Here is a 22,141-nt window from a genome sequence, read left to right on the forward strand (position 1 = left end):
CTTCCTGGGGCGCAGGCAAGGCAGACCCCTTTCGCGGGAAGGAGCAAAGACCCGCCTGGCTCCGGGCAGGTGCGAAGACAGAGTGGCGCCCGCGGGGCCCGCAGGGGAGGTCCGAGACACTCCGGACCCTATCGCCCAGGGTGTTTCTTTCTGCACACTTGGGGAGAGTCCTAGCCGCACAGGTGCTGCGGGATAGGTACAACCGGGGAGGATGGAGCCCCCCACAAGAGCTCAGGACAGTTGCAGACTTGAGTCCTGAAGACCCTTGGCCTGCTTTTCCTTCCTCCCTAGCTCCCCTCTGCCCCCGCTCCCCACGCCGGAATCCTGGGTGCGACTCCAGGCAGGTCAGGCCTCAGTGGTCGGGTCTGCGGCAGCCATTCGCCAGGAGCTGGAGGGATTCCAGACTCAGTCCAGTGGGCGTTTATCTGGGCCCCAGTCCAGGTCCTCAGAAGGTTGACGTCCCTGGTGGTCCCTGCAGGGGTCTCACTGGGCCCGAACCTGCCGATTGCCAACTTACTCAAGATTTCATAATTCACTCGGGGGAGGGAGGCCTTTGGGGGATTGTGTCTGGACGTCCCCTGCTGTTTAAGGCTGGATCTGGGTGTGTCTGGAAGGCTAGGCTGTGACAGTGAAGGAAGCTGTGTCCTCTTGCCAGCATGTGAGGCCCTGGTCGGCTGGAAGGGGGAGGAGGGGGAGAAGGAGGAGGAGGAGAAGGGAGGCCCAGGGCTGTTGGAGGGAGGGGGGAACTCTGAATATGTGAACGATAACGAATTGGTTCTGGGGCTAAATAAGGGAGCCAGAACTTATGTAATTAATGCTATAAATACTGTCATCCGAATTTATATATGTAAATTTTCCCTTTAATCTGAAAATACATTTCTTGGTCTACTTTGGAAATGTGCATGACTAAAGCAGGAGCTCTTGGTTTCATAATTTCTAGACTTGGGTGTTTTATTCCCATTGGGGAGGGGGGCCATATGTCAGTTAAGTAAGTTTAAATACATGAGGAACAGATTCAGAGGCTGGGCTACTCAGAGATTCACTTCGCCCCGTACTATAAATTGGAATTTATGTACCGGAGGAGGGCAATGCCTGAATCCTAACAGACCTGCTGATTAACTGGAGGCCAAGAGACCCGTGAGTGCCTGGGCGTCTCTGCTTGTGTGTCTGTGTGCATTTTCTGTGCCCAGCTGACCAGAAAGTTATGTCTGGGTCTTGTCCGTGGCCGGAGGTTTAACAGTTGATCTTGCAGGTGGGAGAGGTATGTAGAGAAACCAGAATCAGAAAGCCTGATAGGAATCCTAGACACTCCTTGTTGGCCATGTGACCTTGGGCAGGTTATTTAACCCCTTGGTGCTCTCATGTGTATAATGGGATAGAAATATTACCTCCCTCATAGGGGTACCGTGAGGATTCAACAAGAGAATCCGGGGGAGGTACTCAGAGCTGTGTCTGGCACATGATAAGGACACAATGAATAATATATGCTACCTATTGTCCACGTGGATGTGAGGACTGGCGCCCTACGTAAGAAGGGAGCAGAGGATGCATGTGCCCTGTCCATGGAACTCTCTGTAGGGCTTCCATCCCTGCTCATCCAGAGATGGTCCTCAGAGGGTTAGCTGAGAGGCCAGGCTGTGGGCTGGACAAGCCTTCCCCTGGGGTCCTGTGTTTGCTCTCGGATCATTCCTGTGAGGAGTTTGGGTATTAGCTGCGGGGTGGCCAGGGCACAGAGAGGGTACTGACTCAGGCACAGGCGTAGAGCCTGAGCGCAGGGCCTTGGTTGCTATGCTAGCTTCAGCTGGAGGGATGGACTCCTTCCACACCCTCTGTACTTTGGGCTGTCAGCCTGCTGGGAGGACTTGGATAGGGTTGGATTTGGGTGGAGACCTTGGGTGGAGTTTGGCCTGAATTTTAAGTCCGGACTCCATTCACCCCTCCTGGCTTGTCATCTTGGGAAAATCATTTCTGCCTTTATCTTGCTGTAAAATGGGCAGAGCCACACTGGTTCCTCAAAGAGTTTATGGAGGGTTAATTGCAGTCCGTGGCATGTTTGGAAATATGGTGAGGTGTCTTGCAAGCCCCAGGATGTGATGGAGCCATGACAGGTCTACACTATCCCTCTGGCCAGCTCAGTGGTCAGACTAGCCTTGCAGTCCTGAGAATTGTCCTGACCTGGAGCTTAGACAGCATACAGAGTTGTACTTTGAGATGGATGTGTGCTGGGTTCCTATGTCCTCACATAGCATGGTGTACACACCACAGGCTAACAGCCTTGGCATCCTGACTGGGCTCTGCTCCACCCTAGATCAGTATTGGGATGAGGGTGGGCATCCCCTGTGTGTGGGTGTGTGGAGCAGCCCTCTGGGGAGGGTGTGTTGCCCCTTGCCCTCCTTGGGCAGCCAGACTCCTGTCTACTCTTGCTGTGCCCCTCCTCCTAACTGGAATCTTGACTCTGGGGCTCAGCCCTTCCTTCCCCGAGGGCCAGCTCTGGTATTTTCTCCTGCCAGAATCTCATAGGTTCAGACCCCGTGGTGAGCAACCCTTTAGGGCTTGGGGAAAGTGAAGCTGAGTGGGAGAGGAAGAAACGTGCAGCACGCAGCCTCACATTGGCATTCTTCCCAGCCAGTCACTTACCCCCATCTCTGCTTTATCCCCAGCACCATCTGTCACTTCCGTTGTCACCCCCTCAATCTTGATACTTCCCCAAGAAGCGGGCTCTCCAGGGAGTACCTAGTCCCTCCTGAAGCAGGAATTGAGAGCCCTCACCCAAGTGGGGCTCAAGGTCTCTGTCAGAGTGGTATCTCCCCGTCTTGTAAAAACGGCCAGTAGCCTCCTTGCTGAGCCATGCCGAAGAGAAACGGGAGCTGAGCAAGAGATGCCCGTGCAGCTCTCAGGGCACATGTGAGCACCACCTGCAGAGCCGCAGCTCTGCCCTCTCCCCCAGGAGGTGAGTCTGCCTGCCCGCCCTCCGTCTTGGGCATCAGACCATGCTATGTGTGCCCACCTTGGGAAGGTCTGCTTGGGGTCTTGACTGCAGTGGGTCACAACTGCAGGGCTGATGGGAAGCATTGGCAGCCCAGGGAGCACATGCTAAAAGACTGACTGTGATAGGAACAGAGAGGATGGCAATCAGGAGATGAGCTCAGGGCCAAGGAGGAGGGAGACTGGATGGAGCCTGGGAACCCAGGGTCTGACTTGTGTCAAAAACCTTGGATAGCAGGGAGGGCAGTGGGTGCTTTGAGCGCATTATCTTGTTGATGCTAACAGCCCAAGGTTGGGTGAGGATGCAGACTTTGGTCATTGGCCAGTAAAGGTAGGGGGAACAAGATCCAAATTCCAACACCGGTGATGACAGAGAGGGTGGATATCTTTGCGTTTTGAGCCCTCGGATGGGCTAGGTGGAAGCGTATATTATATTTGAGGCAGTAGCTACCACGAATGTCTCTGTGGCTCAAGTCCAGCTACCAGAGGCACGCAGCTGCAGGATGATAGAGCAAAGGGCCTGAGGGCCAGCTGGCCTCTGTGTGTCTCTTGCAGCCTCCCCAGTCTTCCTGCCTCTGTGCTGCCAGCTTGAGTGTCAGGATCCCCAGGCATGGCCCCCAAGGCAAAAGCTTTGCCAGACAACCAGATGCGAAGCTATGCAGGCAGGAGGGAGACACATCTGACTGGGGAAGAGACACCCTCCCAGGGTCTCCATGCCCTCATGGTAGAGCTGGGGCACTCTGTTGGCTTCTTTTGGAGCCATTTGAACCTTCAGAGCTCCTATAAGAACTGGGCCTGGGAAGAGGCAGTGGAGGACAGGGCAGGGGGCATCTTGGCTCTGCGTGCAGTTGCCCTACATGTTCTTGGGGCAAATTAGATATTCTCCTCAGGACACATGGCTTTCAGGTGTTCCCTATCCTAGAGGTCAAATTAGAGGGACAGAACCAGCAGAGGAAGGTACAGGGGCCCATGTTACTGGCAGGTGGCTGGCTGTTTTCTGAGGGGGCTCCAGGGCTTGGGCTGCCTGATGCCTGGGGTTCAGGAGGGGCTGTGGGTTTGGACCCAAGCCCACTTGTCAGACCTGGCTCTTGGGCCTGGGTACAAACCTGACATTCTGCCTGGTGTTGGAGTGAATGGACAAGCAGCAGAGAAGTATAGCAGTGCCACCCCCATACCTCCGCCAACCCATGTTGGTGCCCATGCATTCTTCCGTCCCTTTCCAGCACTGGCATCCATCCTGGGGTTGGACGGAAGGCGGGGCACCTTTGCTGCCCACTTTCTCCCTCCAAGGGGTTTCATTTGCTGTGAAACAGAGACTGCCTTCTCCTGCCATTGATATCCAGACCACTCGTGGCTTTCCCTGTTACAAGGCAGTGGTGGCTGCTGCTGGAGTCCCTGAGCTAAGTAAGAAAATATGAATGCCTGGAGTTCTAGTACATTCGGCAGCCCAGAGCGCCTTCCCCATCTCTGTGGTGGGATAGACCACTCCCTCTCAGGCAGCACAATAAAGGCCAAGAATGTGTCTGTCCTAGGGGTTGGGGTGGCGAGTACTGGCCCAGCTACCAGTAACTGTGCTCTTAGTTTCCTGGAAATCTGATTTTGATGGCAAAAGTGTGAAACATACTATCCCAAATTAATAAGCTGCAGCCTGGCTGGCTGTACGCAGAAAGGGAAGACAGTGCCTCTTGGTGAGAGAGAGAAGCAGAGAGAATGGAGTATTAGGGTCAGGGGATGGTTTTGCTCCCAAAGTTCCTTCTCTTCCCAGGATGGGTGCAGTAGGACTGGCCTTGTGAGGATGATTGGCAGCCCAGCTGCCATCTCCCTGTTACCTTGACTGCCATCATGTTGGGACCATGGAGGGTGATCCTTGCTTGAATCTTCTCTCAAGTTTTCGGTTGCCACTGTAGGAGAAAGATGCTTTGGCTCCCAGGTGTCCTCTTGATTTGGGACAGGTATATCCTGCCTCTATTCTTCCTTCCTGGCCCGGGGTAGCAGCATCCCACCCCTATCCTCCCACATATGTCTCCTTGGTTATTTCCCGTAACCTCTGACCTGGGCTTAGAGGCTTGCTGTGGAATCCTGGGACCAGAGCCGAAGCCTTTCCTGGGAAAATTCCTAGGATTCCTCTCAGGCTCAAGGACAGTTGTGCTTATGACCGCGACCATGGGTTCTGGCTAGAGGCCTCTGCTCTGGCTATTTAAGGCCCAGGCTGCTGGGAGGAGCTGGAGCCGGGGCTAGCATAGTTTGTGCCAGGAACATGGGTGGAGAAGGCGCCCAGTGGTCCATTGACTCCTGGGGCCATGGTTCAGTTACTTAATAGGGCCATCCTCAGGGCTAGAGCTCCCCTGGGGAGTGGACTTCCTGTCTGCCTGACTGGGTACACTGGTGAGTGGGTGCTAGGCATGGGAACCCAGAGGAAGAAAAGCATCCAAAGTCCAAGGCACTGGAGAACTCTGGAAAGCCTGGGGTCTAGGGGCTGCTCTTTGTTCATTATTCAGTAGCTAATCCACCTATGGTGGGGTATTCTTTCTACTCCCACTGCAACAATCAGCCTAGTTTGGGGGTTTGGATCACAGGCGTCTCTATTCACCCACAGCTTCCCCGGCTCTGTTGGTTTAGACATTCAATAGATTTCCAGTTCCTTCTGGATAAAAAACCTGTTTTTGTGTGTGGGCAACCATGAGATGCAGTTTCTTCCCAGATCCCACCTTGTTTCTTGGTAAAAGGGGCAGTTCCTCTTGGCTGGTGATGAGGGCTGCTCTAGGAGGCTCAGACAGAGCATTTCCTGATCAGGAAAAGGGCGTCCTAGTTATCCACTGGGCTGCATAACAAAATGCTGTTCTCCACTTTGTCTTGGACGGCTGGGCATGGAGGTACGCAGCCGGCCTGAGAAGTTATTATTTTGGTTGTCGTCTTTGATGTGCCAAAGAAATGATGACACAGAAGCCTGGGGCCTGGCTTAGGAGCCAAAAGCTTGTTAGTGATTAGAGAGGGGATAATGGCCCCATGGAGTTTCTCATTGCATATGTAGAGCTCAGAGCTCTACAGAGAGCCAACTCTCTCTATCCTGGGACTTTGAAGATGTGTAGAACGCTCACCCCTGTGTGAGCACCTCAGGGAGCTAGGTGTGTGGAATGAGCCAGAGGCTTTGGGTCCACCTCTCTCTGGGGTCCAAGTTAAGTTGTCCTGCCTGAAGACTCCTCCCCACAGAGCAGTCTGCCATGGGGCTTCCTGACCTGAAAATGGAGCCTGGCTGCAGGGTCCTTCCAGCTCACTCCCACCAGAGCCGGCTTACAGACTGGCAGGCCTTTGGCCCACACTAGCCCACTGACGTGTTGTATTGGGCCCTCATGGTATTCTCAGTTTGTATTGGTTGTCAATCTTTAAAAATTACAGAATTTCACATAAAAATATAGATTTCTGGGCCAGGCATAGTGGCTCACACCTGTAATCCCAGCACTTTGGGAGGCCAAGGCGGGTGGATCACCTGAGGTCAGGAGTTCAAGACCGACCTGGCCAACATAGTGAAACCCTGTCTCTGCTAAAAATATAAAAATCAGCTGGGCGTGGTGGCTGCGTGCCTATAATCCCAGCTACTGGGGAGTCTGAGGCATGAGAATTGCTTGTACCTGGGAGGCGGAGGTTACAGTGAGCTGAGATCACACCACTCCAGCCTGGGTGACAGAGCCAGACTCTGTCTCAAAAAATACATATATATATATGTATATATATAGAGAGATTTTTGGGTTCTCTTTAAAAATGGGAAGATTTGGCAACACTAGACCTGCTTTCCCACAGTTGGCTCGAGTTGTGGAACTGCGGCCACCATGGATTGAGCATAAGCACAGGCTCTCCAGTTCTCTGTCATTCTCACCTCTCCTCGGGAGCCCCCACACTTGGCTGAATTAGCTGCTGTCTTTCATCCAGCAGGCAGAGAGTGATGTGACTAGAAGCATGGGTTTCATAGTCGTGTTGTCTCCATTCAGATCCTGGCTTTGCTCTCCTGAGCAGTGTGGTCTTGGGCAAATTACACACTCTCTTGATGCCTCTATTGTCTCATCTGGACAATGGGGAGGCTTCTGTGGCCTATGTCATAGGGCCGAAGTGTGGACTAAATGAGATTAAATTAGGGTTGCGCATAGCAAGCATGCAATACATGTTAGTTATGTCTGTTGTTGTTGCCATTGTTATTAGGGTGGTGCTGCCCTTCACCTATATATGTTACCTGCCTGGCTTCTAAAGGCATTTGAGCTTAGGCTTAGCCCTCTGAGGTCAAGGATCTGATGTCCTCATCTTTTCATTGGCAGCCATCCCAGTTCCTGGCACACAGCAGACATGTCCAGTGGGTGTGTGTTGAGTGACTGAATGAATGAATTAGGAGCCTGCTAAGAACAGGGGAGGCAATGTAGCAGAGTGGTTTGGGACAAGAGCTTGGTCTCCTCTTAGGTCCCTGCTCTGCCCTGGTTAGTTCCCTAGGTTCTGTGTGCTTCAGTTTCCTCCCCTTTAACATGGGGATAATCGTGGAGTCTGTCATCCACAGTGAGGAAGGACTAAATGAGAGCCTGGGTGTAAATCACTCGGCTTAGTTCACATAAGGTGGTCCTCAGTGAGGTGTTGGTATCATCTCAGACATCCATTCCTTCCTTTGGTTGTGAACACTGAGCTGTTTTACCTTCCACACTGTCCCTCCTTTCTTGGCTCTCCTTGCTTTCTCCCTGTTCCTCTGCATCCAAAGAGTTTTACTTTGGATCCTATGGCACTGAAGATGTTTCAGTTGCAAGTAATAGATAATACCAGTCAACTAGCCTCAGTGATAAAGAGGATATGGCCAGGGGTAAGGAGAAAAGCCCAGAGATAGGGCAGACACTGGCTTCCTCTCTTCTCTGTGATTTTCTTGGCTCTGCCATCCTGTGAGTGGACTGAAGCCTTAGGCTAGCTCCCCTAATGATTTCAAGATGGTCATAAAGGCTCAACCTGTGTCACTTGCCTGTACCTGCACCAATCATGGGATCATGCTGATGGGCTCCCACCCCAGGAGTTGGAGCTGTGGTCTTACCCACCAAATTGCAGTTCTGGTAGCCACTGGGAGACCTGACTATTTCTGAGTCATGGTAGCTGAGATGTGCAGGAGGTCCTTCAGAGGCTGCTGGTTCCTCCTAGGTTGTAACCCCACTCAGGTTGGTAGAGATGCCTGGGGCAGGCACCCTGGAGCAAGTAATGCAACTTAGATCACGTGTCGATGCCAAATCTATGATCAGGGAGTTGGCATTAGTGAGAGTTACCCCTTGGTAAAGCCTGGAGGTCAGATCAGTCTCCTGGGACAAGGTAACAACACTGTCTCCATCAGGGCCAGTGGCCATTCTGTGTGTGTACGTGTGTGTACATGCATGCTCCATAGACTCATACCCCTGACTGTTCCCTGGGGCTCCTAAACAGATATTGCCCCAGATGTGTGGCCCCTGCAATAACAGAGTGTAGTCTGGGCAACAACTTAGGGATGATGACCTCCCTGTACCCCACACTTCCACAGAAAGAGTCGAGCTGTGTGAGGGGAGGCCACTCTGCAGTTGCTGTGCGTGGACAGGTGGTTTATGTGAGACCCGCCCCAACAATCCCCAGTGCTACACTTAGCCTCTGGAGCCTAGACCTGTAAGAAAGTGGGGGAAAACAGGAATGGAATGGCCTCTGCTTCTCAGTAAGTGCTCTGCGTCCGTGTGTGTGTGTGTGTGTGTCTGTGTGTGTGTGGTTTCCAGACACAGCTGACTTGGTGGGGTTTGGCGGCAGACTACAGGATGTTGGATTGCATCCTGATTGTGTCACCCCTTGGAAGAAGAGGATGAATAAACACATAGCCTTCTCTGCAAGCACAGCACGCCTTAAATTTTGGAGATTTTCAGTCTTGCCTGAAAAGAAAAAAGCTCTAGACTAACTGTTGTGTCCTCCATTTGATCCTCAAGCTGCCATAAGGAGGTGGAACAGAGACTAAATAATGAAGCCCTGTGTAAGGTGGGCAGGTGCCCCGATGCCGTAGCAGTTGGAGGCTGTGTTCAGTAACTTGTAAATGGTAGCGTTGTCCAGCATGTTGGGCATAATAATGGGAGGGAGGGAAGAAAAGAAAACCTGACCGGCCGGGCGTAGTGGCTCAAGCCTGTAATCCCAGCACTTTGGGAGGCCGAGACGGGCGGATCACAAGGTCAGGAGATCGAGACCATCCTGGCTAACATGGTGAAACCCCGTCTCTACTAAAAATACAAAAAACTAGCCGGGCGAGGTGGCGGGCGCCTGTAGTCCCAGCTACTCGGGAGGCTGAGGCAGGAGAATGGCGTAAACCCGGGAGGCGGAGCTTGCAGTGAGCTGAGATCCGGCCACTGCACTCCAGCCTGGGCGACAGAGCGAGACTCTGTCTCAAAAAAAAAAAAAAAAAAAAAAAAAAACCTGACCTCCCCAACCAGCAGCCAACATCGAGAAGCTTATAGAATAGGTAGAGAATCAAGATGCATTAAAAAAGGATAACCAGTAGTACTAGGAAACAGGATAACTGGCAAGTGAGGGGTCTGGAATGTAAGTGCTTGGGGGCCAGGTGAGAGTGGGTGCCAAGGAAAAGGTAGAGTAAGCTGTAGAGCCCAGGGGAGGGGTAGAGTTTGAAAGGGAAGCTCAGAGTTACCAGCTAGGCTGGAACCAGGCCAGTGAGGAAGGCCTGGAACGCCATGCTAAGGGGTTTGGATCTGACCCAGCACCTCCTAGGCTTCATTAACTACTTTTATGTGGGCACCAATGAGAAGAAGCTGCCTTTGGGACCTCCTTGTCCAATTATATTTGCAGCCCTAAGGAGACCTGGGCTTGAGTGGGGAGATTGGGACATGATGCTTTGGGGCTAGGTGATGGGGAGAAAGGGTCAGCTATAAGAAAAGAGGCTCCGTTGAATGGGAGAGAGCAGGTTTAGGGTTAGCCCTGACTTGTTTGAGGGGATGGTACAACTGCCCAGAGGAGCCATGTGGGGTCTAGGTTGGGAGTCACTGATGCAAGGCTGCCGTGGGGAGGTAGACATCAATTGTGGAGAAGGTTGGCTTTGAGTGCCAAGGTTCTATGGTTGGGAGGGAAGGATGGCCAGAGGGGTTCAGGCCAAGGCAGTGGGCTGCAGCGAAGGTCAGCTGCTCGGGTGCTGAAGAGATGCCTTTGCAGGGCAGGAGCCAGGGCCACCCATCCATTCCTGACCCTGAGCCTGTATCCACATCTGCCACCGGCCCTATCTCCTGGACTGTCCTCAGCTGGACCTGCTTCCCCGCCCCGTGGCTATGGGCAGGAGAAACTCTGAATCCGCTGCCCTTTCCTCTCCTTCTCTCCTTCCTTTCCTCTCCTTCCTCTTTCTAGCTGTCTCAGGGCAGTGGGGCTCAGGAATGGAGGAGGCAGGATTCTGCACAACATGGAGCTATCTAAGGTCTGCCCTCCAGAGGGGCTGAGCCTGGGAACCTTCCCTCAGGCAGCATTTTACCCCATTCCAGGGAGTCAGAGAAACCAGCCACACAAGATGGAATGTGACCATGACCCTCTGCTTCAGGTCCTTGTGGTTTCCTTTTATAGAGCGCTGGGCCGGCTCCAGTGGCCCCAGCTCACTCAGGGCCTGCCGCCCAGCTCTCTGCTAAGGCCAGGCCTCCACATTCTCACCTGGAACCTTCTGTCTAGACAACCAGGACTGAGATAGGGGTGGGACGGTGGCAGGAGTCAGGAGCCAGGAGCTGGGGATCTCTAGAGAACACCACTGAGGCAGAAGGGAGGAGTCCTCAGAGTCTCGATCCCTTTGGAACCCACCCCTGAGCCCCAGTGGGGGGTTGTCTGAGTGAGGGCCAGCTCCTTTAGCAGGGTCCATGCATGAGTCCCACACATGGGTGTGTGAGGAGCAGTGGTGAGCATGGAGGGCCACGAGCCCAGCTGATACAGGAGGCCCCTCTGAGGGAGCACGCGTGTGAGGGGGTCAGACCAGACCTGCCCCTGCTTGAGTCCTGCCTCAGTGGGAGGGCCTGGGAGGACTAGGCAGGGGCAGCATCCCCCGTCTCCTCAGAGCTGGCTGCAGGAACAGATGCACTTTGTAATCTGGGCCTCTGGGAGCATCTGGGGCCTCCTGCTGAGTAGGAAAACAGGTGGGCCCTTATGGGTAGCAGCCACAGCCCCTGGGGCCACCTACGCCAGGAGAGATGGAGCCCTCAGGCCAGGCATCCCTGGCCATCCCAGGGGAAGCAAAGTCACAGAGTGGAAGGGCCTTTCCCCCTGGGGGCATCGGGCTCCCTCTGGGGAAACTTGGCCTGGAGTTGGCTTGGGAAACTCGGCTTGGGTGTACTCAGGGTGTGACTGAGATTTGTTGAGAATTCAGACATCGGGCAGGGCTGCTTCGCTGTTTTAACTCAGAATTAGCGCCCGCCCCCGCAGCCTTGACCTTTCTTCTCCAGTGGGCTTATGTCTTGTTTTATTTCTCTCTTGGCAGAATGCAGAGCCAGAGCCCCGGAGCCTCTCCCTGGGCGGCCATGTGGGTTTTGACAGCCTCCCCGACCAGCTGGTCAGCAAGTCGGTCACTCAGGGCTTCAGCTTCAACATCCTCTGTGTGGGTGAGTGTCAGGGCCTGGCCTTAGACAGAGGGTGGGTGAGAACCTCCTGGGAGAGGGGGTGCTTCTGGCCCCCTGTTGGGCTACGAGGGGGCTTCCCAGGCAGAGGGAAACTTTGGGGGTGTCAGGATGAGGATTTGGTTGGTGTCTCTGCCAAGGTCAAGGATGGAGTTAGAGCCAGGGCCTGGCACAGCGTTGTCAGGAAGAGTAAACTGGATTGGGCACATGAAAGTGGTTTGTAAACTGTGGGTGTTTATCACAGAGATTTAGGTTCATTTATTCATTTGTTTGTTCATTTAAAAAACATGTATTCATTTACTGCTTCCTACCCTGTGTCAAGGACGTTATGGTAAACAGCCCTGCCCCTCATCACCATATCCTGTGGTAAGTGCTCCGGCACGCATATGAACAAATACAGCCCCAAGCAGAGAGGCTCTCAGAGGTTCCCTGGGAGTCCCAGAAGGGCACAAAGTGCTCTGCTGTTCCCTCTGCAGGTGCCCTTTGGGAAGCAGCCCATCCTGGGTTCCCCCAGCTAAAGCCATGTGGAGCTAGGGCTGTCCAGGGCGCATGGGTTGAGCCACTGGTGGCTTTAGACCCTGGCCCTCCTGGTCCCGTGACCACCCTGGTCCTGGGAAGGGTGTTGTGTACAGCAGGTTATGTGTGAGGTGACTGGGTCTGCAGTGGTGTCTACCCAGCCGCACGGCTATGCCTCTTCCCTGCTCCTTGAGGGAACACATCACACATCACACACAGCTATGTCTTCTGTCCAAGTCCACCTTTTGGCTCTTCCTTCCACAGGTTATTTCTGAGGCCACAGGAAAAGATAGTTCCTGGGGAATGGGGGTGATGAGGGATGGGGGTGGGCGGCCTGCCCCTTTCTCTTGTCCAGGGGCCATGGATGCCTGAGCCCTGCCTGGCCTGGCCACCAGCCAAAGACAGCCCCAGTTCCAGCCTGTGACACCCACTTGTTCCCCTCCTGTGCTCACTGCCCAGGGGAGACTGGCATTGGCAAATCCACACTGATGAACACGCTCTTCAACACGACCTTCGAGACTGAGGAAGCCAGTCACCACGAGGCATGCGTGCGCCTGCGGCCCCAGACCTACGACCTCCAGGAGAGCAACGTGCAGCTCAAGCTGACCATTGTGGATGCCGTGGGCTTTGGGGATCAGATCAATAAGGATGAGAGGCAAGAGGCGGGAAGGGCGGCCCCACCCAGCCTCTTCCCACCCCACCTACATTGGTCCCCATATCAGTAGCCCAGCCCTCACACTGCAGGGGGCCAGGGAGTGCCTCTTGGGGAGTATCTGAGGCTCTGTGGTCACCAACAGACCAGTTACTCCTTTAGGTGTCTGGAGAAGGGGTCAGCTGCCTGTATCCAGTCAGGGATCCTCCGGCAGAAGCTGTTCCCAGAAAGAAAAGGCCAGGGGGCAGCCTGGCTTGGCCCCGAGCCCTGAGTCCCCCAAGCCCCAAGCCCCCGATCTCAGCTGGCAGCCTCCTGGGTGATGGAGCTGTCTGTAGTTACAGGCCCATAGTTGACTACATCGATGCGCAGTTTGAAAATTATCTGCAGGAGGAGCTGAAGATCCGCCGCTCGCTCTTCGACTACCATGACACAAGGATCCACGTTTGCCTCTACTTCATCACGCCCACGGGGCACTCCCTGAAGTCCCTGGATCTGGTGACCATGAAGAAACTAGATAGCAAGGTATCCCTGTCCCCACCCGCTGTCACAGGCTCCATAGTCTGCTGCTGCGATGCGATGTGGTGGCTGCCTCATGCCTGTCCACCATGGTCCTCAGGGATCTAGTCGGTGGCTTGTGGATGGCCCCCTATTGGCTTGGTCCTCTCTCTGTCTTGCGTCTGTCCCTCCTGCTCCAGTGGCCCCCATTGCTCTGGGCTCTTTCTCCAGAGTCCTGTGCCCTGGGTCTGACCCTGAGCCCCTTGCTTGCAGCTGAATCATTGTCATTCTCAGCCCTGCTGCCTCTCCTGCTCCCAATAGTGTTTGTTGCCCTTCACCCCAGGGAACCTCCCTTCCCATCTCAGGCTCTTCTCTCCTCATTTTCTATCTCTCAATTCCTAATTTCTAGCTCCTCCCTTCACTTCCCCCTTCCTCCCTGATATAAGTGTCCTTTAGTTCCTTCTGAGCCCATCAGGGAGAGGAGAGTTAAGGCCCAGAATTGCGATGTGAACGAGGGCTGGGTACTGTAGGGGTAGAGAAGAGAGGCAGCTTTATGGGAAGGGCTAGAAGAGCTGTGCATTTTGAAGGGCATGTGGCCCCACATCCCTTGTCAGCTCTCACGTGACTGCCTTCCCATCTCAGGAGTTCATTTTTATTGTGAAAAACGGGATAGCCTGGGTGTGGGAGATTTTGGGATCTTCTTATGGCTACTGCTGATGGGTCCTTTTACCTGCTCAGTGGGGAGCACAGCCCCCGACCACTCCTTCTGTCAGGCCCCAGGCCAATTAGGACCTTCAGAGGATTCTGGGTCAAAGCTGGGTATGCCTAGGGGGACCAGTTTTGGGGCTGGATGGTGATTTGGGGGAACCAGGGCTGTAAGAAGCACTGCAGACAATTGTTGAAACCCATCAGAATGGCCACAGGTGGCTGGGTTTGCACCACGGCTGCCTGTGGGAGTGGCTCCATCTCTCTGGCCTCCTTCCCCCTGCCCAGGGATATGGCCTGGGCATCGCTAGCCATGGCATGGGAACCATTGCTCAAAAGAGCCAACCAGCCTGCTGTCCTCTCCCCTGATCCTGGCAGGTGAACATTATTCCCATCATCGCCAAGGCTGACACCATCTCCAAGAGCGAGCTCCACAAGTTCAAGATCAAGATCATGGGCGAGCTGGTCAGCAACGGGGTCCAGATCTACCAGTTTCCCACGGATGACGAGGCTGTTGCAGAGATTAATGCAGTCATGAATGTGAGCGTTGGGCGAGGGCCTCAGGGCCCTGGGGCCAGAGGGCGAGGAGCCGGCACAGATCTGACACAGCCCCAGGAGACTCTTGTTCCCCAGGATTCCAGCCTTAGCTTCTCCAGGACAGAAGGGTGGGCATCTGGAGCTGGCCAGTCCTACATCTGTGGGCAGGGGACAGGAGGAATCTGATAGTGGGCCTACACTGAGGACCCCAGGTTTGGGTGTCATAAGATCTGGACTCATGGAGGAGCCTGGAAACGGAAGGAGTTGAGCAGGCTTAAGGGTTTGGGAACCTGGAAGGGAGCCAGGCTCACAGGTCCTTTCAGGGAGCTCTAATGGTCCCTGGGAGGCCTGAGGGCTGACAGAACAGCCTGGAGAATCAGGAGCACCAGGGAGGGGGTTGAGGGTTCAGCCCACTCCCCTGTTTGGAGTTCTGGGACATTTCTCAAGAAGAGAGCCAGGAAGCAAGCATCTGGCCCTGGAGCCTTTGTTCAGGTCTGGCTGCCCCTCCCTAGGACCCAAGGGCAGGGAGGGAGAGTCTGTCATTAGCCTGTGTCAACTCCGGGCTTACGCATACCTGGGCCCCTTTCCAGGCACATCTGCCCTTCGCCGTAGTGGGCAGCACCGAGGAGGTGAAGGTGGGGAACAAGCTGGTCCGAGCACGGCAGTACCCCTGGGGAGTGGTGCAGGGTGAGTGTGGATGGGAAGTACATCCCCAGCTGGGGGTAGAACTGTGTCCCCTGGCCTGCCCTGCTGCCTGTAGTACCCTGTGCTGTTTCCTCCTCATGTGCACCTGTGTGCCCACCCTGACTCTGGAGTCTGCCCGCCTGCATGCCTGCCTAATACCCCACTGGCCCTCTGCTTTCAGTGGAGAATGAGAATCACTGCGACTTCGTGAAGCTGCGGGAAATGTTGATCCGGGTGAACATGGAAGACCTCCGCGAGCAGACCCACAGCCGGCACTACGAGCTCTACCGGCGCTGCAAGTTGGAGGAGATGGGCTTCCAGGACAGCGATGGTGACAGCCAGCCCTTCAGGTGACAGCCTGAGCCAGAGTGAGCCTGTCTTCACAGCTGTGGCCAGACACACCATCCTGGCATCTGTTCCCTGGGGGACCCCACCATCCTCTTACCCCTTGTGCCCATGTGATTCTATTTCTCTGGCTCTGCCCTACCCCATTCCTCCATAATCCCATCCTTGGCCTCTTTTCTGTGGGTCTCCACAGCCTACAAGAGACATATGAGGCCAAGAGGAAGGAATTCCTGAGTGAGCTGCAGAGGAAGGAGGAAGAGATGAGGCAGATGTTTGTCAACAAAGTGAAGGAGACAGAGCTGGAGCTGAAGGAGAAGGAAAGGGAGGTATGTGCCAGGCTGGGGACTGGGGTGGGGATGCTGAGGGAGGGAAGACCTGGCTGAGGGTAGAGGTGGGGGTGCCTTCCTGGCCCAGGCTCAAGCCCTCCTCTTCTTGCTCCTCCCATCTTCTGTCCCCTTTCTGCTGCCAGCTCCATGAGAAGTTTGAGCACCTGAAGCGGGTCCACCAGGAGGAGAAGCGCAAGGTGGAGGAAAAACGCCGGGAACTGGAGGAGGAGACCAACGCCTTCAATCGCCGGAAGGCTGCGGTGGAGGCCCTGCAGTCGCAGGCCTTGCACGCCACCTCGCAGCAGCCCCTGAGGAAGGACAAGGACAAGAAGAAGTAGGTGGCAGGCCACGGCTCTTCCTTTCGTTCTTGTCCCTCACCTCCCTTCTCGCTCTTCTCCCGCCCTCTCTTGCCCCTTTCCTGTTTCGTTTTCCCTCATCTTCAGTGGCTCTCTCCCCAGCTTTCTTGGTTGCCTTTCTTTTTCCTTCACTAGTGATCCAGTGTCTCGCGGTCTGGATCGCTCTCATAGTCATGCACTCTTGCTTGCACAGGCAATCTTGTGCTACCACTCCCTCTCCCGTTTTCTCTCCTCCTCTTCCCCCTTCCTCCTCTTCCCCCCCCCACCCCGCCACCATTTCTTGCTCACCCATTCACTCTCCTGTAGCCCCCTTGGCAGCTGTGGCCCTGCCGCAGCGTGGTGAAGGTGGGGCTGCACGGGCGAGGAGCAGCCTGGAAAGGGCAGAGCTGCAGGGCTCTGGGAATGCTGGGAATGGTCTTTCAGGCCAGAGGAGGGACAGGACCTGGCAATGTCAGCATCTCCAGCTGACCAGATTCCAAAAGCCGCAGTGGTTTCTGCTTGGACAGCTGTGGCGCATCCCTCCTCAGTCTGTGGGGCAGTGGTGTGGGGCCCGTATTGGCTGGCAGGTGGTGACGGAGAACTGTGGGCACTCGCGCCAGCCAACACCAGGCTCCTGGACACTGTGGTCACCACACTGCTGTTCTGAAGGGTCCGCAGCGCTAAAGGGAGGAAAGCAGCTTCCCACAGGGCCTCTGTGGTTTCTTTTGGGGGGAGGAGCTGCCCCTCAAGTAGAGGCTGGAGTTGTTCCTGCAGAGTGCAGAGAGGAGAGAAAGACTGGATGGCAGGGAGGCCTTTCTCAGCACCAGGAGTGCAGTCAACGGAGTGGCCAGGTGGGGACAACTCTGAGTCACTTCTCCCTGGCAATCCATAACCTGTTTCCACACACTTAGCTGGAGTCCAGATGTTCTGGCTTCTGGGGCTCTCCCTCGCCCACCCATCTCATTCACAGCCATCCCACGTCACACTATGGGGATTTCATACATCTCTCCTTCTCCCTGCCCTGGCCTATCTTGGGTGCCATCTGTCTCTTGCCAACCTAGGAACTAAGCAGGTGAACCCATCCTGGCCCTCATTCTTGGGATCCATTTCCTCCTGGGATATTTGGGGATGTATATGCGCAGGCCCTTCCTTCCTTGGTGGCAATGAAGCCTAGCCATTAGGGCCATGAAGTGCATAGTTAGCTGTGGCCCTGGGCTGTTGCTTTTGGTGTTAGCCCTGCCCCTGCCCCAACCCCGCCCCACCCCCAATATGGCATTTCCTAACCACATGTGCATACACATGTGCACACACACTGTCTTTCTCTCCTGTCCCATCTCACATACACAGTCTCAGGCACATATCTACCAGCACACAGTACACACATGCACAGAGGCACACAAACACATACCAAGGAAAAAAAACTCAAAGGACTTCTTGCTGGAGGAAATGGGGACAGAACCAGGCATTTCAGAACTGGTTGCCAATTCTCACTCCTAAGGTCTGTCCTCTGCTTCAGGACAGACCCTCTTCCTTTTTGTAGTCTCCCTCATCCCGATGCCTGGTGGCCCTACCCCAGCTGACAGTGCTGGGACAGATGTGCCCCTACCTGTCCCCAGGGAGGACCCCAGCCCCACACTCCCCTCAGCCGTGAATTTCCCCTCTGCTCTGCATTTGCTTCCAGCCCCGCTCCCACACCCATCTTTCGGCTTGGTGAGCGTTGGGGCTCTGCGAGCTGGAACCTGTGTAGATTTCAAGCTGGCAGCTCAGAAATCAGGATTTTCCTGGGAGGGGGTGGAAGTCTATGACCCAGATGCTGGCACCCAAAGTGACTTTCCTCTGCTTCCTGCCATCTTGTTAAAGAAAAGATAGCCAGGATTCCCTAGGAAAAAAGCTGTGGAGAAACCACTCAGAAACTGCAGACAAGGGTCTGTGGCCAGCTCAGGGTGTGAGGGCCAGTGAAGGTGGGTGCAGGCAGGCTGAAAGGACACCAGCACAGCCCTCGGGGTGGGGGCTTGTCACTAGTGTCTGGTCTCCCTGCTTTTCCTATGTGGCCAGGGCTCCATGATATGTTCTCTAGGCCTGGGCCTGGAAAACAGGTCTTTCCTGTTTTCTGGACCTGCTAGAAAGCTTCAGTCAGTTTGGTCCCTGGGAGAGAAAACTCTCTTCCCATGACGGCCCTGTGGAGGCCAAGAGTGGGGTAGGGGGGGTGACTGGGAATACTCTTTCCTGCCGCCCTGGTCAAGGGACTAGTGTGAGTCGGGAGTGCATTTTTGGAATGGGGGCAGGGGTGTTTTTCATGACCATTTATTTGAGTGGTTTTGATTGGTTATACTTACTCTTTAAATTTGAATCCAATTTTTTTGCAAAATTACTTCCGAATCAGATCTTGACCCTCAGCCTAGGACGCCACAAACGGAAGTGAATTCTCTGCTTTGCTCGTCACAAATGCCAAACTGACTGCCCTTTCGCAGTGTCCATCTTGCTGTCTTTTGCTTCTGTTTGATTTGGTCTGCATATCTTTTAATGTGTCTATTTTTGTTTTGTTTGTTTTATTTTTATTTTTCAGTTAACGCACGCACAGACTTACATGTCAAGAGTGGACTTTAGACTTTCATGTGTTAAGTTGCTTGAGTTACACCTTGTGACCCTTCTCCCATAACATGGTGTGAGGACGGACTGGGAGCTGGTACAGACTCCAGTGTTTACAGCCTTGCTTTCCCCTACCCGACCCTGGCCCCAGGCTGCCCCAGGCCTGGCGGGCCACCCCTCTCTATGCAAACACGTAAAAGCCAGGAATGCTGGAATCCAAAACTGACGAGGTTTATTTTTTTCAGAGCCAGTGGCTGGTCTTCCATTTACAGTGTCACTATTCCCTGATGGAGCTGTTATGTGCCGCTCCAGCGAAGGCCCCAGCCGGGATGCTAGGCCTAATAGTTCAGCGTGGAGATGGCAACTCACATGGTGCCCTAGGTGCAGCTGCGTGGTCTGGTATACATGCTGCAAAATTCACCCAGTTCCCCTCATTTTAATTTTTCTAACCTAGAGCTTAATTTTAATAACTTTAAAACACTTCTAAATATTTATTTTGGCACCAGCATCAAGACAAATAATATCCTCTCCCATTATTTTCATAAGTAACACAGATTTCCTGATTTTTAAAAACTAAAAAATACCGCTAAACCTTTCTTATGTATAAAGTACGCCTATCATATACAGGGAGAGGTGGGTAATAAACTTCCTGTAATGACAGTGTTTGGCATTTCTTTGTGGATGGAATTGGAACATGAACAAGACCATGTCCAGCGTTTTTACTGTGAATGTAAATGGAACAGCAGCCTAAAGCAGTTGTCTGTGCCCCAGAGGTGCTACCTGTAAACAGGGACCAACTCCGTGTGTGTGTTAAGTGTTTGACTCCAATTAAGACTCCCAAGCAAATCCTGCATATTCCAAATGCAAAGAGTACTCAGTGGGAAAAAGGTTGTTACCTCAAAGTCATTGCTTCTTTCCTGGCTGGGTGAAGAGATGAATGAGGGAAAAATGAGCAGCAAAGGAGCTTTCCCTTTCAACTGCACTCTAAAGGGGAACATTTTAAGGAAGTACTAGCAGCTTTGATTCTTCTATGCTCCTGTTGGTTTACAAGCCACCGAGAATGTCACTGTTGAGAATATGGCCTGGTAAAATGGGAGATGGAAAATGACTAGACGAAAGCAAGGGTAGTTTTAATGTTGAAGCACTGTACTGGGCACTGGAGCTACCCAGAGGAATGCACAACGCTCCCCTCAAGGAGCTCACAGTCTAGCACACTCCCTGGCTGGAAGTCACAGGAAGCCGTGCTAATTTATTGTGGAGTTGGTAGTTCGCTTTTCATGCCCCTGTCTTCTTTCTCAAGACCATTTCCCACTTTCTGCCTGGCTTGCATTAGTGATTTCCAGGACCAAGTCGTGGCTTCCTCCTGCCTTCCTGAGATGTTGTTCTGCTCAGGGAGAGGCGGAGGGGCGAGCTGTGCGCGTCCACTGAGGCACGGCCAGGAAGAGGCAGCGTTTACCTGTGAGGGGCTCCATGCTCCAACAGCAGAGCAGGTTCTAGTGACAATTCTCCAAGTTTTTATGCTATGACCGGGGTGGATCTAAATTTTGTGGGGCTGAAAGCTTGAATTATTTAGACAGACTTCTTTAAGAAAAACAATGTTAATATAAAATTAGGTACAGGGTCTTAGAAGGGGCCCTGAAGATTAAGGTTCATTAGCTTCACAATAAGTCCACATCTGGTTGCAACTGAAAACTGATGCTTCAGTGAGGGTATCTAAAAAGGTAAACTGGCATATATCCATGGCAAGTGTGGGCTGCCAGTGGCTCATCTCTAGGGTAATTTTGTGTCTGAAAGTGTATGCAGTTGGGTCAGAGCATGACCTTTAAGATAGCCTCTTTCAGCTAACATGTTTCTGAAGATGAGGCCTGGTGACCCAGCAGGTTCATCGGATACATAAGAAATGAGAATTCCTGGTTCATGGGCCAACCTGGGACTCTGGAGTGTGCAGATTTGGCCATTCGTCCATTGTGGCCTGCGGGTTGCACCCCGGGTATACTGAAAGGCCATACTCGTGGCTGGCTGCCTGCCTGTGGGCCTAAGCCTTCCCAGTATCTTCAGGGACACTTGACAGATGCGTTTTCTCAAGTCTGAGCTGCCTCCACAGGTCCCTCTAGCAAGCCTCACTGCACCTCTCCCCCTGCTGTTTGTGTTTGGAATTTTGTCATTTTTAGCTGAGACCAAATTAAACCTTGGTGCATAAAGTGAGCTTAAAACTTGCCACTGTTTAATAAGTTAGCTCTCATAGAATGTGACCCCGTCTGCAGGGTCTCATTTACCCTTCTTTTTCTCATTGTCATTTGTTGGTGTTAATAGGGCTGTCTTACAGGATCATGTTGGCATTTACTATCATGTCTTTCATAAACCATGTTTGTTTGGGGTAGAAGAATCACCATATAATTTGTTGTCCAAACTGGGACTATTAAGAGAGAAAGGGGATACTATTAATTACACCAGATCAACAGGCATAAACCAGACCTGTCCCTGGCCAATGGGGATATATGGTCTTTCTAGTTGTGGGTAACCTGATCTAGGTGGTTTGTAATTGTGCATACTGACTGCATATATGTTTGTGTATGTCTAAATGTGGGCTCCCTGTTAAGTGGGGCTCATGGATACGAGGCCCGCGTGTGGCTTGCTAGTCTGTTATGTTAACATGCTTTTCTAAAATTGCTTCACGTGTTAATTCATTTACTCCTGCATTCATTGACTGTTTTTGTTCTTTTCCATTCACTTTGTACTCATTTTTTTTCATTAAATTTTGCATTTATTTTGAGTTTTTGTGGTGTCTTTTTTGGGCAGTAGCTTTTCTGATTTAACAAGTTTCCTAAGCCCATTAATCTGCTACAACTGTGGTAAAATACAGCTTGTCTGTTCTTTGAATTTTGTGGAGGTTGATCTACTTCCGCAGGAATTGTTTTAATAGGAAACCCTGCTACAGGCATCTGTGAAAAGCTTTTGGATAGGTGGGGGATGGAGGGAAGAGTCACAGGAAAGTCACAGAAAGGTAAAGGTGCAGTCTGTGGTCCATGAATCTTTATTGGACAACTGGGGGCAGGACATGAGAAAAGGGGCTCCTGCCCTCAAGGAGCATTCCTCCTTAGCAAAAAGGCTTCCCATGGGACTGCTAATATTTGAGTGTCAGAACTGCTTGGAACCACATTACATGCATTAACTCCTCTAATCCTCATCGTAATCCTATGATTAGGGACCATTCATCCCCATTTTATAGCTGAAACACAGAGGTTTAAGTAATTACCCAAGGTTACACGGCAAGTAACTGGAGAAGTTGAGATTTGAACGCTGGTAATCTGTACCCTTAATTCCTGAGCCTACAGCTGCTCCTTGGCATCTCAATGG

At 53.0% G+C, this 22,141-nt stretch overlaps 1 protein-coding gene across 2 annotated transcripts in view; it reads left to right on the forward strand.

The window, feature by feature from the left end:
• The window catches only part of SEPT8 (septin 8), a 22,941-nt gene extending 1,384 nt beyond the window's left edge, over positions 1 to 21,557 (forward strand). Inside the window, exons 2-10 of one of the 2 annotated variants that reach the window (XM_011969257.1) lie at positions 11,465 to 11,585; positions 12,576 to 12,771; positions 13,104 to 13,290; positions 14,347 to 14,508; positions 15,096 to 15,192; positions 15,371 to 15,539; positions 15,728 to 15,860; positions 16,004 to 16,194; positions 18,762 to 21,557. In XM_011969257.1, the coding sequence (XP_011824647.1) occupies positions 12,605 to 12,771; positions 13,104 to 13,290; positions 14,347 to 14,508; positions 15,096 to 15,192; positions 15,371 to 15,539; positions 15,728 to 15,860; positions 16,004 to 16,194; positions 18,762 to 18,765 (1,110 nt within the window). In that variant the 5' untranslated portion in view covers positions 11,465 to 11,585; positions 12,576 to 12,604 and the 3' untranslated portion in view covers positions 18,766 to 21,557. The remainder of the gene's footprint in view (positions 1 to 11,464; positions 11,586 to 12,575; positions 12,772 to 13,103; positions 13,291 to 14,346; positions 14,509 to 15,095; positions 15,193 to 15,370; positions 15,540 to 15,727; positions 15,861 to 16,003; positions 16,195 to 18,761) is intronic. The other variant, XM_011969258.1, reaches the window with a different exon arrangement.
• The last annotated feature ends 584 nt before the right edge of the window (positions 21,558 to 22,141 follow it).

Source organism: Mandrillus leucophaeus, unplaced genomic scaffold, assembly GCF_000951045.1.
Source record: "Mandrillus leucophaeus isolate KB7577 unplaced genomic scaffold, Mleu.le_1.0 Scaffold88, whole genome shotgun sequence".
Classification (NCBI taxonomy): domain Eukaryota; kingdom Metazoa; phylum Chordata; class Mammalia; order Primates; family Cercopithecidae; genus Mandrillus; species Mandrillus leucophaeus.